The following is an 18,304-nucleotide window of genomic DNA, read 5'->3' on the forward strand; positions in this document are numbered from 1 at the left end:
TCGGATAGCAACGCTAGCATTGGGACGGATAACGTTAAAGGAAAATGGACTCGCACACCCACACCCACAAACCTTAAGCATACCGATTCTTTCCCAAAACACCGTCCCTAAACGGATAAGTGCCACATTAACCTTTTTTCGGATATGCTTTACGAAATAATACACCTGCCAGTTGCGTAGGAGGGAGAGAAAGTCGGAGCGAAAGAGAGAGAAAATAAGAAACTAAAAACAAAAGCTAAAGAATGGTGAAAAAATAGATTAAAGCTGATTGAAGAATGAACAGAAAAATATAAAGAATAAAGAAAAAAATAATAAAGAAAGGAACTTAACCAGAAAACGATATTATGAAATAAATAAAAAGAAATGGAAGGAAAAACAAGAAATAATTAGAAAAGAAAGAAAGATAATGAAAATAAGACATTGAAAGTACAACGCAACACAACATAAAAATTGTTAAAAACGGTGTAACAAGAGGAAAAAATATTAAAACACAACAAAACATGCTCGATAGTACAGGCTATAGATGAAAACTGAAGAATAATCAATAACAACCAAAAGAAAACATATCGAATGAACCTACACAAAACAGTTTAACAGCCGACTCTATCATAAAACCATAAAGCTCAATTTAAATTCTTCTTTCGACTCATTCACAGTTTTGTCAACCACTGTTTACTTGCCGGTACGCTGTCTCGCCCAAGGTTGGCTTCGGGTATGACATTCAAAAATCGAACCTTCTTCTACCACCGGGCGACCTTCGCGTTCCGACCATCAGCCCAGTATGCGAGAGGTCGAGCGATCCCTGTTGAACTTCGCCGACCAGAAGAGGCGGAAGAGGACTGGACAGAAAAGAAAACTGTATCTCCTCTCACACACACACACACACACACACACACTTTGGCGCGCCATTCGGAATCGTGGGTGGTTTCAGGATGGGTGCAGGCGAAATGGACTAACAAGGCAGGTCGAGTCGAGATGGGTGGAATGGACGAAGAAAAAAAGCAGAATATATACGGAGATACGAGGAGAACATTGCACATTCCGTGTGATACATAGTAGTTGACGGCAGCACCATTACTGCTCGCACACGGCCTGCCTGCCAGGGCGAGAAGGACACCGAACGCATCCATTCGTCGTCGTCGTAGGCACCTTCAACAGTTCACCCTAACGGCTGCATGCGATAGAACCTGACGATGATGTTGCTTCCGATTGTTGGTACGGGCATTAGCGCACCGACGCTGCACGACGAGACAACGGGGAACCAACAATTCGTAATCGAACTTGATGGCTAGCCAACAACGACGACCGGACGGACGGATTCGAACGGAATGGAGTCGTCGAATCGAACCCCATTCCCGCCACTCCGATCGGAGCACGATGCGTACGGAGGACGTCCAAAAATCTATCCTTCCCACATCGACCACCAGCTCCAGCGTCCCAGTCTGTCGGTTTGTCGGTCTGAACATTGAATAAACAAATCCTGCCGTATCCGTTTTCCGACGACGTGGGTACGCTGTAAGCAACACTTAGCTCCAATGCAGAGCAACATCCGTATGGTCCCAGCGCCACCATCAGCCATCGAGCTGTTGTGCCATCGGCGTTGATTAGCTTTTCCGTACCCCGAACTCAGCAGCGGGCACGTTACGGCAGTTCTCCGTTCCATATGGAGAAGTAATTTTTCGCAAAACGACCGTATGACCCTTTTACAGGAGGATGCTGGCTGGATGCGCGCCGTTGCACTGTTGTTTGCACAATTTGGAAATGGATTTCACAACACAAAACAGCAAATCGCTACGGTCGAATTGGTGTCCTTTCGGAGGTGGAGAGTGCCTTTTTTTTTTTTGCTCGCAAGTAGTGAAGTCAATCTGCAAAATTGAGTCCACTTGATCGGTTGCGCTACAGAGCAAACGATTGGGACTCTCATTTTTTTTAAATAGATATTCCTCTCAACATCCGTCTTTAGAAGCGAACAATTTTAACAAAAGAGCAACAAATCCCAAAAATATTGATGTTATAAGTCTATTTCAATAAATGAAACAAGTTCGAATTTTGCCTTAAAACCTCGACAGCTGTTAATCCGTTACAGCTCTTACAGACGTTTAGCCTTCTAGTAGCTGTGTAAGTGAAATAGAACCGTACGTATGTCCATTGTCGCGTACACCGCCGGATGTGTGTGGATTCTCAAAATACACCTGAACATGCGTTGTTCTCTCCTGTGTTCAAATCACAAAGCATTTCAAAATCTCTCTCACTCTCATCTTACAAGTCAAAAAGAGAGAGTCTCAAACATCAAATGAAACATCTTCTCAGAAGAAGACACCTTTTATATCAGATCCCCTGAGAAGTTTTAAACCTTTATAATTTTTAATTGACTTTTCCTAATGATTTAATTTGGCATCTATCTCCTATAAAAAAGACAACCAGCAGCTTACAGCTTATTTACGATAAAATCACGCTGATTTATTACCCATCAAGCTTAATCATCACCTGTGATGTTGCAAATTTTGATAGCCTTCTAACCGTATACCAATTTTCATATCAATCGCTTCTGGCAATTCACTTTGGCAACATTTGCATACACACAACCGTCTCTGGCGTAAGTCGGTTGGAGCAGGTTAAAATCAATACACCCCCCCCCCCCTCCCCCGCTCCCACACACATGGCTGATGGTTGACAGATAGCCAAAACGTTGCAGTATCGTATCGATATGTTTTCACTTTGCCAACTCCCAATCCGGAACAGCTTGCGGGTTTGTTGCCGTCCAACGCAAAATGTCAGCTTCGTTTGCCCGATCTTGTGCTTGTGCTCTCATACATTTCCGTTTCCGGTCCGGTTGCGCGTGCCTGCTGTGCAGCGTTTGCCGACCGTCCGCGTACGTGCAGGGGAGCGAAGGAAAGATATTGAACTAAGTATGGTCCCCTGCATCTCCCCAGGTCCAAGACAAGACTTCCGCGGCACTTTGCATGATGGTGGTGTAAGTCTATCGATGAAGAAGATTGCTCAGTAAAAACTTTTACGGTGGACAAATCTTTGCAGAACGAGAGCGAGAGAGAGAGAGAGCGAGTGAATGCAATAGGGCAATAAATACAATTATCTTACTTCGCAAGCAGTGCAACCAGTGTGTCTGACTTCACACTGCGAGCGGGGAAACGGCGGTCCGAAGGGCGACATCAAGTGAAGCGGCAATAGACGCCGTCGAGACTTCCAGACAAGTTATGGACGTCAAGGCAAACGGTTGCTAGCCGTCGTCTTCTCTTCGTTTTGTCGAATCCTAGCCCCGAACGCCCCGAAGCGCTCCAGTGGCGTTCATTGGCATTCGGATTGTCAAGGCATCAGCCCGAACGGAACGCGAAGAAGATGTCGATGTTGCATATCCCCCCCCCCTCCCCCCTCTTTTTTTTCTCTCCTGACTCCACCTTCTTCCTCCCCTCTGTTATCCAAGAGGTCGATGCTCGAATCCTGCATCTACGAACCGCGAGGGAACGGGTGCTTGCACTCGTCCAACAAAGCTTCCAACGAGCTTGCTGTAACGGATTTGCTACGAACTGCGGAGTGAGCATATCACAACACATTTTCACCTCCCCCAGCACCAGGATGCAGCACCCCAAACCCTCCCGAAAGAAACGAAAAGCTCACAAAGGCAAAGGAGAGTCGGTCGGTCGGTCGGTCGGTCGGTAACTTCAAAATATCGTTCCTCCGATCGAAATTCCACCCTCACCACGATGCTCCACAGTCCTCGAGTCCCCCAATTACCGGTGGACGGGGTGTTTTTTGTGTTGCGAACGATGCATGCAACGTGCAACGACAATGATAACGATCTCATATTTTGACAAAATTTATGTTATTACTGAAGCAGACAAAATTGTCACCCCAAACCCCAAACCGGGGGGACAGTAAGCCAGTAGTAAGTGAGCGAATGGTTGGCTTTTTTTGTGGTCGGGAGCAAAACGGTGAACTTTCACTTAGCAGCTCTGCTCGTATTAGGATTATAAGGTTGCCATTTGTCTGGGCAATTAATTTTCTGGGTGTGCTGAACGTATCAGGTGTGTTGTTGGCGGGTTGATTGGAAATTAAGTAATTGAAATGGATTTGTTCGCAATTGGTTCTGTAATTTCTAGTGAAACTTGGGCCGAAATTCAAGGTTAATTTGGTGTCTTGTCTTTGCTTCATTTGTTTCACTTGTTTGCTTGTTTAATAAATACTTTGACATTCAATTGGACTTGAGTATGTCCCTAAAGAACTACTTTCCAATCACATGCTACCGCTTAATACCCTTTGGCACGACTGGCCGGCATCAACAGGATCAGGAGTTTCTTCTCATTCTGTTAACTGTATAAAACAATAATGTTCATAATTTATTACAGTCCAATGAAGCTTGCAGCCGCATGCACGAGCACGGAAGAACACTATCGCTTCATGCTTGTCGACGCGTGTATGAACACGGGACAATCAAGATGCTGTCCTCTGATCAAACTCCGGAGGGGTTATTTAAGCGTCCCGCTTTTGTTTCATCGCGATTCACTTGTCTTGCCTTTTTCTCTCTCTCTCTCTCTCTCTCTCTCTCTCTCTCTCTCTCTCTCTCTCTCTCTATACCAATGGCAGTTGTATATTTGAACATTTTGAAAAACTAAAAGTGAATCTAATTTCTTCAATATTAAACAACGATCATACATGATATAATCTCCATTTATCTTTCTCAAAACTGCAAGCTCATTTCTTGAAGATGCCTCTATCTTGAGGCAAACAGAAGATTTCGTTCGTGATAAGATAAGCTGCTTTGCGTTGGACGTTTTTTCGGTGGGCAAGTGCCTAGTCTAATTGTCTCCGATCAGTTTCTCCTGAATATCAGGCCCCTACGATGGAGTTCCTGCTCGGTGGTGCCTCTTCGATGTGTGCCGTGCTGTTTACAAACCCACTGGACGTGCTCAAAACACGCCAACAGCTCGAAGGTGAGCTGATGGCGAAGCAGAATCTCACGCAGCGTTCCTACAAGGGCATCCGACAGTCCTTCCTCACCGTGGTCCGAACAGATGGTTTCAGAGGGCTTCAGAAAGGATTTCCAGCTGCCCTGCTCTTCCAGTTCTCCATGAACAGTGTTCGCCTGGGGACGTACCAAACGGTGGATAATCTCGGTTGGACGAAGAGCACCAAACATCCCTCACTGACACCACTGCTATCAATACTCTGGGGTGGTTGCGCTGGACTCGTCAGTGCTACAGCATCCTGTCCGTTCTACGTCGTGAAGACACAGCTACAGGCCGTCACTTCCGGAACGTACACGGCTCGCTTTCAGCATCATCATAGCGGAACCCTATCGGCTCTGGTGAACATCTACCAGCAGAGTGGAATCCGCGGACTGTTCCGAGGGTATCCTGCCTCCGTAGCACGGCTCAGTGTTGGATCGGCTGCGGAAATGGCCTCGTTCAGTGTGTGCAAATCGTTCTTGCTGCGGTACCAAGTGTTCCAGGAGTCTATCGTGCTGACAGCGCTGGCTAGCAGTACTGTGGCGGGATTTTTCACCAGTGTGCTGATGTCACCGTGCGATGTCGTGACGACCCGAATGACCAATCAAGGTATATCTCAATATGGCTTTAAACGGGTTTCAATTTTAATACGCGCCTTTTTTTCTCCACAGCCGTATCCGCCAACGGGAAAGGCTTGCTGTACACCAACATCTTCGATTGCTTCCTGAAGATCTACCGATCGGAAGGCATCCACGGCTACTACAAGGGATTCGTGCCAATGTACCTGCGAGTGGCTCCACACACGATGCTTAACCTCACCTTCTGGGAGTTTTTCAAGGGTCTCTACGAACGATACGGGCGCCAAAGCTACACAATAAGGACTTTAAGTTGAAACTTGAACTTAAACTCGAGAACTCAATGCTGTAGAACCTCTTGACTGATTGATATCAATCTATTAATATATCGCCACAGAGTTCCGAGTACTTTGGAGATCATTTTCCAGCTTCAAGCTGACGCTCATTAAACCAATCCTACCCCAAGGAAGCGATTTCCGAAAACAATCTTCAGCTACTCCGAGCCAAAACCCCTCCCGAAAGGACAAAGAACCTCGCTCGATTATTACGCAGGATTCGCAGAATGTGAAACCGTATCGAGCGGTGTATTAAACTTCGTTCCGCGAACTGCCTAAACATCAGAGACCACGCCCCCTCTCCCCCCGCACCATGCGAGGTGGAATGACGTTAATTGTCATGAAATCTACGCCAAGGTTAATTCGCGCTCGTATCCCAAGAACTGTGGCTTTCCTCGGCAGAATCCGAAATGCCCTGCGAGAACATTCCACCGCCAGACGCGTTGACTGGGCGGATGGATGAATTTCCAGCCTGTTTTTTTTTCCTATTCTCGCTTTCCGTAGCTACCGTTGCTCAAATGAAACGTTGAAACCGATTAGATACAAGGGTGAATTGGGTGGAGAATGGGACCCGTTTTCGGTACTCCATGATGGAAATGATGGGGAGATGCTTGGTGCCTCTTGCCTCATGGGATTCGCCTCCACGTACGGGTCGGCGTTCATCATCAGTGTGCCATAAGCGTGGTACAACAGCACATACAGCACTGCTCATGTGCTTGCGTTTTCAGTTTTCGGAACTGCCTGCGGACCACCAGTTCCTGGTTGCGTGTGTGTGTGCGTGAGTGCTGATGTTACCGTGTAACCTTTTTCGCAGTACATTCGAGCGGTTCATAGCTGTTTGAACAACCTTACCCTTTCGCAAGACGTTTGTGGGCCGCTGCCGGCACGGCACGGCCTGTGAACGCCGGAACCAAGGTGAGGAATTTTCGGGTAGAAAATTCATTTTCCCACCAAACAACCCACCGGCATCGAGGCAGGCAGGCAGGCAAAAAAACGACCGTTGTTGGAAAACCCTTTTGCCGTGGAGCGATGGAAGCCAAGTCCTGCCGTAGGGAAGGCGAAAAAACTTCATCCTTTCGCTTCGCTGTGAAGCGGCGTGCCGAGAGCACGGCACACAGCTTCTCGGTCCTGTTCGGTCTGGTCGGGTTTTCTCCATCGTGAAGTGAAAACTTTTCCTGCTACGTGCCTTCAGTGCACAGAAGGATTTTCCGTGCCGTCTAGCGCCGGTCCGAAGTGGGCAATGTAAAGCAGTGTAGTGCCTCGGTGGAAGCTGCCACTTTCTACCACACGCAAGCGTTCGGAACTGCGGGCGGAGAACATCCCGGGAGCACCGCTTTATTCCATTAGAATGCTCTTTCCCGCCCAGCTGCCCCCCCCCCCCTCTCTCCTTCTTTCCCCCTGTTCGGTCCCAGTAAATCAACTCGACGAACTTCCACCACGGCTGTACATAACCCCGTAGTTCAACGGGTGGAAGCTTCGCCCAGCCACGGTCTGACTTTTGGCTGACATCCCTTCCGACGGTCGGTGTCGGTTTTCCGGGGAGTTTCGGGAGACTATTTGAAGATGATTACATAATGCCCTTCTTCACGGATGGCGTGGTGGTGGTGGTCGAAAGGCGGACTGAGGGTTGAGCGAAACAGCAAACAGAGAACAACTAGAGATTTGGTAGCGTTGAGAGAGAGAGAGCCATCCGACAAAATGGAAGGAGGAAAAAAAGGAAACCGACAAGGAAATGTGTGAAGAAGTACAGGTCCATATCTACGAAATTCATGGCGAAACGGTGGAGGCAACCTAGGCACCAGCTAACCGCAACAGTGTGCCATACACAAACGCTGGCTGCGCAATCCAAATGTAACCCATTATGTGCTGATTTGTTTAAACAACTTTAACGCGCTCGTGAGTGAGTGAGTGAGTGGGGTGAAAAAATTAATTTCTTTCTAAATATACTATACACTCGTTGAATTTTTTTTATGAAATTCCTAAGGCTTTTTAAAGATAAAATAAAAAGCGACCTCCTGTTTACTGGCAAATGGACAATAAAATGATAGTTTTGTCATAAAAATTGCATACTTCAGAGCTGTTTTACTTATTGGCCCTTTCGTCTGAGCGCTTACATGTTACACTACTCGCATGACGAAATTGCATTCAATGCTGTTAAACACTTTTACTTTGATTTATGTACTATTTAAAATAACTATGTTCAACTCTTTACTCCTGAAAGTATGCAATGTTTGTCTATGCTAGTCAGCTGACGTGAAGGCTACAGAACGCTAGGTTAAACGGAATATAGGTATTGCATACTTTCAGGAGTAACTTAGCAGAGCAACTTAACACGTTTAAAAACTATTAATTATTTTTGTTTCTTCTTTTTCCCCCGAGTATCCCAAGAGTTAGTAGCTAATGGCTAGGATTCATGATGAAAATAAACAATGATCTGAAATTGCTTTACTGCTGATCTCTTTGCCTACTTCCAGGCGTTCGCTAAGCTATAGCACATTACAAATCCAAAGCCTACTAGTCAGCATTTAAGATTATAACAAGACCTTAAAGTTAATCAAACAACCCAAACCACCGGTAGTGGAACTATTCAACACATTACAGCCAAACAAAACGTTCGAAACATTCGATTGATCTTGGTACAATTTCACATTCATTTGGCTTTAACACCATCGATTTGCATTTAATTTATTAACTAACCCACCGAGTCAAACAGACACACATACACACAACGGTACGGAACAGGTTCGCAGTTTCCAGGTGTGGTTTGACGGTGCCGATGGTGCCTAAAATTTCCACCTTTTCCACTCGCAACGCTCGTCACCAATTGAACGGAAGCAGATGCTGGAGAACCGCGTCGGGGAGGACGGTACCCACCCAAACAACCCACCCCAACATCGAATAGCAATTGCGATAAATTATCGTTACAACATATTGACGCGATTACCGCAACATTTCAGCAATTTTTCACTCAAAACCACCCTGTGCCTCCCTCCTGCTGCTGGCACACCTTGGCACGCCGGTCGCGGGTGGCATTGTTATGTCAGTAGTGTGGCATTTGATGGAGAGCGCATACCCGTCACCGCAATATATTGATGCGCACGGTTTTTGATGCATCTGGGGTTGAGCATTTATCGGGAAATTCGTGGGCATACACATACGCGCCGGGTTAGGTACGGGTGGTGTGTTGTTGTTAGGTGCGAATTAGATTGTCCCTTATATACTGCCCCTATGCGAGATAATCGATCCGGCATCGGCCGTGGAGTTTGAATCAATCCGTATCGAATCACTCGCTAAAAAGCAATGAACAAAGGAATAATTTAGCTGTGAAGCGATGTGGAACTATATTGTGCTTATGAGCCTTTTACTGGACGTGTGTGGACATCAAAGAATTGAAGTTTTCAAACCCTGTTTTGTTCTACGGACGTTGAGGAGCCGTCAAAGACCTAACTGGCACAGAGTTATTCTTGCGCCCTCACCATCTTGAAGATCTTTGTCAAGAGACTTTCATGAAGAGCTCGTGCAGACCTCAACCACCTGACAGCAAGATTCCTGATAAAAACCACTTTCGGACGCTCTTTAATAAAACTGTGTCACTGCAGTGGCAGCAACTTTGTATGCTTTAGAGTTCATTATAAATACAGCGCAGTATTCAAACTTGTGCGACCTTTTGCACCTCACCATGACGGCGGGACAATAGGCGTAGGTTTCAGGTTGACCGAATCCCGGCACCATGTCAACGAACTTCAGTAAACTCGTGTAAGCCCTGTACACTTACCAAAGTCTACTCAAGCCCGCAAACCGATCAACCTTGCGTGCGTTATCTCCCGGTGACAAGAAGCTCCAAAGGTAGTGGGCCTGTGTGGGTCGTAATGTGTTCGCGGCCCAAAGTCGAAGGTCATACAGTCCACGGCTTTCCCACGGCGCGCGCGCGTGTGCGTATTTCGATCACCACTCGCATAAAGTTAAATGCACCTAAGCCCGTAAGTCGGACACAGAACAATGGCGAAGGGGCGGACCACGTGGTGCAAGCTGGGCGTACCGCGTCTGGACGTCACCGTGGACACCCGCCCCGGTAAGAAGATGTTGTTTTTGCGATGCACGCCAGTCTGTCTAATTTGAAATGGAAAATTATACACCACAAACCAAGACTAAAAAAAAGAGAGGCATCAAAACTCCTATTCAACCAATTCACGACTGTGGGCCATTCATGTGTGCGTTTCAGGAAGCGTCTCCATTGCGTGTGGCTGTGTTTGTGTGCCCCCCCTTTGGTAAAGTCGCGGATCGACCCCGAAGCAGTACGGACCTTGCGGACGCGGGTTCAGTAATGTTCTAAGTTCTAACTCGTCCGGACACAGTTCCACGCGAGGCGTCGTGCGTATAAGGCTCAAGATACGAGACACGGCTTTGCCCTGAGAGACGAGAACTCGCCACAAGATGCTAGTGCTACGGTACTTGGCATCGTTCTATCACTACGTCAACTATGAAGTCAGCGGTCAGTGTTGATCAGATCAGGCAGCCTGGGTGGATACTATCGATCTTCGGTAATCTGAGTGACGTACCCTTTTCCTAACAGATCCTCGCGTCAATGATTGGTTCCTGATGAAAACACCCTGGCCCGGCGCCGCCATCCTGGGGCTGTATCTGATGTTCGTGCTCAAGTGGGGCCCAAAGTGGATGGAACACAGAAAACCGTTCCAGATCGACACGATCATCAAGTACTACAATCTGGCGCAGGTCATCATCTGTGCGTACTTGTTTGTGGAGGTAAGTATCACGTGCACGATCGTCCTGTTGGTTCCACTAACCTGCGTCTCTCCAATTCTCTCCCGCTCGTTTATCCTTGAAGGGCTTCCGACTGGGCTATCTGCGTGGATACAGCTTCCTGTGTCAACCGGTCGACTACTCACCGACCGAGATACCGACGATGATCGCGAGACGCTGCTACTACTACTTTCTCGTGAAGGTGCTCGATCTGCTGGACACGATCTTCTTCGTCCTGCGCAAGAAGCAGAACCAGGTTAGCTTCCTGCATGTGTACCATCACACCGGCATGGTCATGCTGATTTGGAGCGGCGTCAAGTGGTTCCCCGGCGGTCACGGTGTGTTCATGGGCTTCATCAACAGCTTCGTGCACGTGGTCATGTACGCGTACTACTTCCTCACATCGGCCAACCCCAAGAACAAAAACAATCTCTGGTGGAAGAAGTACATCACGCAGCTGCAGATCGTAAGTAGCGTGGCCGGGTGGAGCTCGCATGCCAATACACCTCACGCTCTACCCCCCATTGCAGATCCAGTTCGGCATGATCTTCCTGCAGTGGTTCGTGCTGCTGTTCCAGCCCAACTGTACCTTCCCCAAGTGGCCGCTGTTTGTGATCCTGCCCCAGAACCTGTTCATGTTCTTCCTCTTCCTGGACTTCTACTACCAGGCGTACATCAAGAAGAAACCCACGGATGTCGTGCGGCGGTCCGGTGGTTCCGAACTGCCCCAGAACGGGTTCCACACGAGCGACAAGGCGAACGGCAAGTCGTCTAGCGCCGAGTACAACGACTGCACAAAACGCAACTCATCCAAAGAGGTCAGCACCTCGCAGCACCTTGTGTCCTGAACCGAAAAGGCAACAGGGGAGGACAATGTCCAACTGTCCGGGTTTGTGCTTGTTTTCTTTTCTGTGAAAATTAGTCAATAAAAACACACACACACACACAAACATAATCCCTTTCCTGACCACTTTGATGCGCCAGCAGTCAAGATCGAGCTCCGTTACATTGGTTTGTTGGGGCCCTCTGTTGTGTTGTGCTTGCTGTCGGTATGTGCTGGACGCCAGTCAAGTCAGGGTCAGGACGACATCGACCATCGAAAAGTAAAATATTCACTCGCGACCAATGACGACTTTGGACGTCAAGCGCGCGTGTCATTTGAATTTCGATTAGCTACATTTTGCGGGTTGCGTTTTAGGGTCTGAAAGGTTGCTGCGATGCATTCTTTCTGGCGGGCGATGCCGTAAGTTAGATTCTAATTTCAATTTCGTCCGTCCCGGGGCTCGGTGCGGGGTGAGATTACAATACCAAATTTACGGCATGGGCTGAAACTGCAGCGCCCGGTTACATCATGCCATTGTGCAATGGCAAATTATCGCTCAGCCGTACACACGTGCACACGGGCAAACAACGCACCAATAAACGTCACTCATAAAGCACTGCTACTGGTGCTGTGGCACATTAACAATTCCGTTGTCTGTAAGCTTGACGTCAGGATTTAGCTCAGATTCCAACGCCCTGGGAGAGAGGCGTCGTGTCCACGCGGGCTTCCTCGTGGCAGTGCAGTGGACCTGCAACATCGGTCACTTCCCTTGCAGCCAACATTGTGTAGAGCCATCAACATCATCCCGACCCGCCAACTAGGGTGGGTGGTAATTGCATCCACAAACACACGCAGAAACACGTCCAAGGAAATAGGGCCATATAGTGTCGTCGTTCGGTTTGTTGGCCGTTGTGAGCAGAGATCGCTTGGCAAGCGGGCTTGGACCATTCGCACCGTACACCAATCCCATTTATCGTGATGGACACACCATGGCGAGACTCATCCCGTAGACCGGCGAGACATTGGGACATTGTTCTGGTGTGGAGTCGGAGTCGAACCGTTTCCGGTCACACTGGAAGGCGGCCGGTGCTCTGTACGTGTGTGTGTGTAGATGAATGTTTTATTTATGTACCCGACCATACCCCAAACCAAACCATCCAAACATGTCGCTGCTCCGACTGTGGAGTGCCAACCTCGCCGGATGAGACACCGGCATGAGAGCGAAGTGAGCGATGTGAGTGAGTGAAGTGAGAGACCACCACCAGTTTGCTTGCTGTCTGCCTGCAAGCGAACGAGCCGGAAAATTATGATCCGCTTATCCGTCCCCAACCAACTGCCGAGCAGCAGCAGCAGCATGATGAAATGTGGGACAAAGTTTCGGAGGATGCTTTTCCGAACGGCGAAAGCTGGCAAAACTTGCCCGTATATCCAGTGCCCAGGAAACTGCCTGGGGTTTGAGTTCGCGGTGATAATGCTGCTGGAAACATAAACGGCTTTGCGTCGTCCCGTGCGCGTTGTACATAGTGCAGTCGGTGCCCTATGTTTCCGTGACATGTGGAGCAGAGTGGGTTTTGCCACGCGGTGCACTAGGAGCGATTATTTATAGGTCACTTTCCGCCCAACTTCCGGCCCGACTTGGGAGGGGGGGCACGCTTCCCATCGTGCTCGTGGGAGCTCGGAGAACCGATTCGAGGGGAAATATGTTTTCCTAGCTTTCAACGCGTCCGTACCGTACCGAAGGACCGACCGACCGACCGTCCCGATGAATAGCTGCTAGAGCCGTGATTATCGTTGCAATTGGGGCTGGATAAAATTATGCCACGACTAAGACACCAAACAATCACGCCGGGTGTTAAGGCGGACGGGCTAATTTAGTCGATAATATGCTTTGTAGAGATATTAATTGAAATCTAATAGCGTGCTTTAGAGTGCTTTTTCTGCCGTGCAGCGCAAAGTTGAGCATCGGAAGACATTGTTTGATTTTTAGTAACTGTGCTCTTTCGAATATTTTCTCTTCTTTTCTAAGGAGTGAACACATCATTTGCAATTTATAATAAGCTTCATTAACGCTATGGGAATCTTCCATGAATGTAGGAATTGTAATTGCCTACATTTAGGCGCAAGCAACCATTCAAAAGCAGCAAAGATTGTTTGTGGTGTTACGGTGAGGATCTATTGTTATTGTATTAGGCAATCTTTAGTCTAAATTTACGAAGGATTGTTAGTAGAAAAATCAGAACTTACTATTATTTTATTTTTAATATACAAATTTACAAATAATATCCAACGGCCTGACACCCGAGATTAAAAAGATTATGATTGCCTATATTTAGGCGCAAAGCTTTAGAGTATGTTTGCTAATTCCACCTCTTACACTAGACTAGCTAAAAGTGATCAACTAATAACAGCTGTACTCATAAACCTGTGCCAAAAAAAATGGAGGATAGGAATACAGAGCCAGATAAACAAACACACGTCCTCAATGTTTCATGATAAATTAGTTGTAAATATTATTAGCATGAATACATTTTCCTTATTTTAAATAGTAGATAGTCCAGCGAGAAAATTCCGTCAACATTGATCCAGCCGTAACCAATACAATAAACCGTTCTGACAGTATGTCACCTCTTGAAGGCAATATTACACTGTTTTATTGCTATTTACTTTTCACACATACACACGCACACACACTCAGACTCACCGGTACAGATTCTTGAGGTGTTTTCTTTATTGAGTTTACACTTGCGGTCCATTGTCGGCGCAGTTCAAAATTTCGGGGATGAGAGTTTTGTACTTGACCAAGATTTGCTGCACCTTGGAGGACCAGCACACGCCCAGCCGTTCCTTGCTGGCGTTCAGTTCGATTTCGGCCAGCCTTACAAACGCCGCCAGCTTACTGTCGTACCCGGCCGCCATGATGGTGTAGTAGGAGGAAACCTGGGGGTTAAACACACACACACACAATGATTAGACAAACCATGCATCTCTAGATCTCTCGCGCTACCAAACGCTTACCGCAGTTGCACACTCTGTGCTGCGCTGGGCAACGGACGACGGCAGATAGGTGCAGACGTTCGAGTTCGGGTCAATGATTTCCTGGTTGTAGCTGATCATCTCGATCTGCAGCAGCAGCGCTTGTTCCAGCGACTGCAGCCGATTGTACTCGCGATCGTAACACTCGCTGGCAAAGTTGGACGTCAGCAGGATGTTGTGCAGCAAGCTGGCATACTTCCAGAAGCAGTAGCGCGAAAACGGTCCATTAGCGATCAACACACCCACCAGTATGGCGGCCGGGTTTTCCCCCGCCAGGAAGGAAAAGTTGGACTCGATCGGCAGCAGCTTGGACAGTTCGTCCACCCGCGGACCGTACAGATCCTTGTACGCCTTCAGAGTGGCCGCCAGTTTCGTGTCCTGCACCGCCTTCAGACCTGCGATGGCCGTCGTGAGATCGGGTACGTTGAGCAGAGTGGCGGTCGCGGTGGCCAGCTCCAGGTCGCTGGCATAATCCGTAATGAGCTTGTTCATGCTCGTCTCCACGGTGGTCGAGTAGGCGAGCGTCCGGGTTTTGAACTCAGTGCCGGATGCTTCGATCTCGTCCAGCACTCGGTCCGAGTCTTCCTTCAGCCCGAAGTAGTACGCATCCGCCTGCTCGATGTTCTCCAGCGATGAGGTGATGGTGTACGTGAGCACCGGAATACGGTACGCTAGCAGGGTAAGATGGCGGGACAGCTGTGCAATCAGATCGGCATCGACAAACTGGCGCACGAGCGCATCCGACACTGGGCCACCATTGGCCGCGTTGTAAGCATCCTGCACTGCCTGCTGCAGCAACGCGACCGTCTCACTGAGCGCGGTCAAACGCTTGGAGATGTGATAGAAGTCATCGATTAGCTGATCCCGCACGTGAATGCCGAGCAGGGTCTCGAGATTGTGTATCTGCTCCTGCAGCACCACGTTGATGTAGTCCTCGAACGTAATCCGCGCCATACTGATGAGCGTGAACGTTGCCTCGATATTGCCACTGTCGTCTTCGGACGCTGTTGTCAGCGCATCCATCAGGGCCGGACCGAGCGTGTTCACCTGCAGACCGATCGCCTGCAAAATCACTGCCGAGTCCCGCAGCTTGGCAATGTCACTCTTCTGGGTCGGTATGATGTAGTCGTCTACACGCAGAAAGTGCTCCTTCGCCAGGATGGCCCGGTCGTTGATCTTGCTCACGCCCGCTATCGGCGCATCAATGCCAAAGTCCGGATTGGAATACGCGACCTGAAAGAATAGAATCCAACGAGAGGATCAACTTGGTCAAAGCCACGGGGATGATCACTCGCTACCTACCTGCAGTATGCAGGCCAGCGCTACGGACACAACCAACGCGTACATGGCGTAAATTTAACTGCAGATTCGTGACCACTTCTCGACCGGCTCTCGCTTACGGTGGGCTTTGGGTTTCTTGTTTTCAAACTGCACGAACCGTTCTGCGAAAGCAACATTTTGGGGCCGTTCCGACACACGTCTACCCGGTTGCGGATTACGCAGCTGCGCAAACGTTGCCCTCAGTCAGTCAGAATTTCGACGATGCATACTGTGGATTTTGCTTGCACAACTGAAAAACACCACCGGGCGCGGTGTAGTGTGTGAGTGTTTCGCAGACCTTAAGTAGAGCTAGCTAGGAGTCCAACTTTGGCAGAACGCGGGGACGGATTAGAATGGGGTTTTATGTCCGCCTGATGAGATATTCTGAGATTCTGTCAATGGGGGAAGCATATAAATAGGGAGCTTATTCTAAGGCGCAAGGCCTACTCACATTAACGTTTCCCTGACACCAAAACGACTCCTGCAAGAATTCTCACACCGGAATTCTACTACCAGTCGGTGGATATCACTATGCCCCATCTCAATGAGGTCGATGGTAAAAACGAGCTATGTGGTCCTGGCGCTACATCCTTCACCATCGAGAATTCGTGGCTCAAGGAGACAATCCAAATGAAGGTTGCCCTTCAAAATGAACTATCTTCTAAGCTCCATTCCTATTCAGTGCCCAGGACAATGTAAGGAATCCTGTAGGATACGCATTATCCTTTGAAGATATAGCCTCAATAGACAAAACAAGTGTTCGAATTCTCCAACATTCTGGAAGCTTATCATTGAGCAGGCATTTCCTACGGGAATGCCGTTTGCATAAGCTCAGCCCGAATGTGGAATTCCCTCGCGTAACGAAATGATATCACTCGCCAATCAGTCACGATTGATTCCGATTCCCATCGAACGTTTTTTCCACCCAAAGGGCATTTCCCAAAATATGATGGCGTCCCGGCTTAACCTATCGCTATTTTAGAACAAAACTCATGAGCCTTACTGATAAGAAATTGAGTATAAAATAGCACCTTTGCAGGTCGATAAAGATATCAGTTACAGCAGGGAACCTATACGAATCGGATCTCCATATCAGTACCTCCAAAAGCATGAAGTACACGGTTTCGCTCTCGATTGTGGCCCTTCTGGCAGTGTTGCACGGTGTCTCCCCACTGCCAACCACCAAGATCGAAATCGATTGGTCCCAAGTGCGTCCGATCGAGGAGTTTGATCATGTGAAGGCTCACCTCCCGGTCAACACTCGTCACGCATCTGGAACTCCGAATCGTCGCATCGTTAATGGACAGGAAGCAAGTCCCGGTCAGTTCCCGTACCAGGTGGCTCTGCTCGGACAGTTCAACGCCGGTATTGGACTTTGTGGAGCTTCGATCATCACCCAGAATTACATCCTAACGGCGGCCCACTGTGTCTACAGTGGAACCAACGCGGACAACCCGATCGTTGGCGGTACGGCCATTTTGGGAGCACAGAATCGCATCCTGGAGGAACCTTCCCAGCAACGCATTACCTTCACATCGAGCGGAATCATCGGCCATCCGGGATACAACTTGGTGAACGTGCGCAATGACATCGCTGTGGTACGGCTGGACGAACTGATCGTCTACACGGACCGCATTCAACCGATTCGACTGCCCAGTCGCTCCGATGCGCGTACCTTCGCCGGGCTAATGGGTACGGTGTCCGGGTTCGGTGTGTACTCGGTCGCTAATCCAGGCCTTTCGGATGTGCTGAACTATGTGCTCAATCCCGTCATTACCAATGCCGACTGTTTGGCCGCTTGGAGTAACAGTGCAGAATTGATCCAGGCGCAGAATATCTGCCAGTCCGGTGATGGTGGACGTTCCGCCTGCAATAGCGATTCCGGCGGTCCGCTGACGGTGCAGGACAATGCGGAAAGTTTGCTGATCGGTGTGGTGTCGTTCGGTTCCTCGGGCGGCTGTGATAATGGCATTCCGACAGTGTTCGCTCGCGTTTCCTACTATTTGGGATGGATCGAAGACAACTCGGACTTTGTCGCTGATCCGTAAAATGCGCTTTAAGAGATGATGAAGCTCTTCGTGATGTAATAAACTGTAATGAAGCATTGTACGATTGTTTTGAAAGATAGTTATAGATATTTATTCAAGTTAATGATAACGAAATAAATGATTGTCGAAAGCTGAGAGTGCTATCATCCTTTACCTGAACTTGAACTTTTGAGTACAACAATATCCTCCTAGTTCTCAGGGGTGTCTTTCGGCATCTTTCTCCAACAGGCATAACGCTGCTCTCAATCGTCGCGCACCCATTTTAGGCCACTCTCGGTTCCGTCTGTTTGCCTCGCGACACTCCCTCCCCTCTGTCTGCCTATCCCTTTGCATTATCCGCTTGAGGACCCACCAACAACAACATATCACTGGCGTCCGTGGCGACCTGCCTGCCTGCTGCTTTGTGTTACCCTCGGCACTCTCGTTCTCACTCTCATTCGCACAC

At 48.5% G+C, this 18,304-nt stretch overlaps 4 protein-coding genes across 4 annotated transcripts; 3 read left to right on the plus strand and 1 right to left on the minus strand.

Annotated features, from left to right (window-relative positions):
- Positions 1-4,846: 4,846 nt before the first annotated feature.
- Positions 4,847-5,937, plus strand: LOC118510204 (solute carrier family 25 member 35-like). Its single transcript, XM_036051741.1, has 2 exons — positions 4,847-5,573; positions 5,636-5,937. Exons 1-2 carry the CDS (start codon positions 4,859-4,861, stop codon positions 5,854-5,856), a joined length of 936 nt encoding a protein of 311 aa, XP_035907634.1. The 5' UTR covers positions 4,847-4,858; the 3' UTR covers positions 5,857-5,937.
- Positions 5,938-10,176: 4,239 nt separating this feature from the next.
- LOC118510202 (elongation of very long chain fatty acids protein 7-like) lies at positions 10,177-11,590 on the plus strand. Its single transcript, XM_036051739.1, has 4 exons — positions 10,177-10,366; positions 10,448-10,638; positions 10,721-11,101; positions 11,166-11,590. Exons 1-4 carry the CDS (start codon positions 10,309-10,311, stop codon positions 11,481-11,483), a joined length of 948 nt encoding a protein of 315 aa, XP_035907632.1. The 5' UTR covers positions 10,177-10,308; the 3' UTR covers positions 11,484-11,590.
- A 2,259-nt stretch (positions 11,591-13,849) lies between these two features.
- On the minus strand, positions 13,850-16,155 carry LOC118510201. Its single transcript, XM_036051738.1, has 3 exons — positions 15,794-16,155; positions 14,474-15,724; positions 13,850-14,395 (listed from the first exon to the last, which is right to left on the minus strand). The coding sequence occupies exons 1-3, from the start codon at positions 15,836-15,838 to the stop codon at positions 14,195-14,197; spliced, it is 1,497 nt and encodes a 498-aa protein (XP_035907631.1). The 5' UTR covers positions 15,839-16,155; the 3' UTR covers positions 13,850-14,194.
- Positions 16,156-16,313: 158 nt separating this feature from the next.
- LOC118510203 (brachyurin-like) lies at positions 16,314-17,973 on the plus strand. The gene has a single exon (XM_036051740.1). The coding sequence runs from the start codon at positions 16,921-16,923 to the stop codon at positions 17,857-17,859; it is 939 nt and encodes a 312-aa protein (XP_035907633.1). The 5' UTR covers positions 16,314-16,920; the 3' UTR covers positions 17,860-17,973.
- Positions 17,974-18,304: the final 331 nt, after the last annotated feature.

The sequence above is a fragment of the Anopheles stephensi genome, chromosome 3, assembly GCF_013141755.1.
Source record: "Anopheles stephensi strain Indian chromosome 3, UCI_ANSTEP_V1.0, whole genome shotgun sequence".
Taxonomy (NCBI): Eukaryota; Metazoa; Arthropoda; class Insecta; order Diptera; family Culicidae; genus Anopheles; species Anopheles stephensi.

Excerpts from the sequence above, each read along its gene's own strand:
- LOC118510203 (XM_036051740.1), top strand. The coding sequence starts at position 16,921 with ATGAAGTACACGGTTTCGCTCTCGATTGTGGCCCTTCTGGCAGTGTTG.
- LOC118510201 (XM_036051738.1), bottom strand. The coding sequence starts at position 15,838 with ATGTACGCGTTGGTTGTGTCCGTAGCGCTGGCCTGCATACTGCAG. Across the intron at positions 15,725-15,793 it reads CGCTGGCCTGCATACTGCAG|GTCGCGTATTCCAATCCGGA; the intron begins GTAGGTAGCGAG and ends CTATTCTTTCAG. Across the intron at positions 14,396-14,473 it reads GCACAGAGTGTGCAACTGCG|GTTTCCTCCTACTACACCAT; the intron begins GTAAGCGTTTGG and ends TTTAACCCCCAG.
- LOC118510202 (XM_036051739.1), top strand. The coding sequence starts at position 10,309 with ATGCTAGTGCTACGGTACTTGGCATCGTTCTATCACTACGTCAACTAT. Across the intron at positions 10,639-10,720 it reads GTGCGTACTTGTTTGTGGAG|GGCTTCCGACTGGGCTATCT; the intron begins GTAAGTATCACG and ends TTATCCTTGAAG. Across the intron at positions 11,102-11,165 it reads ACATCACGCAGCTGCAGATC|ATCCAGTTCGGCATGATCTT; the intron begins GTAAGTAGCGTG and ends CCCCCATTGCAG.
- LOC118510204 (XM_036051741.1), top strand. The coding sequence starts at position 4,859 with ATGGAGTTCCTGCTCGGTGGTGCCTCTTCGATGTGTGCCGTGCTGTTT. Across the intron at positions 5,574-5,635 it reads GACCCGAATGACCAATCAAG|CCGTATCCGCCAACGGGAAA; the intron begins GTATATCTCAAT and ends TTTTCTCCACAG.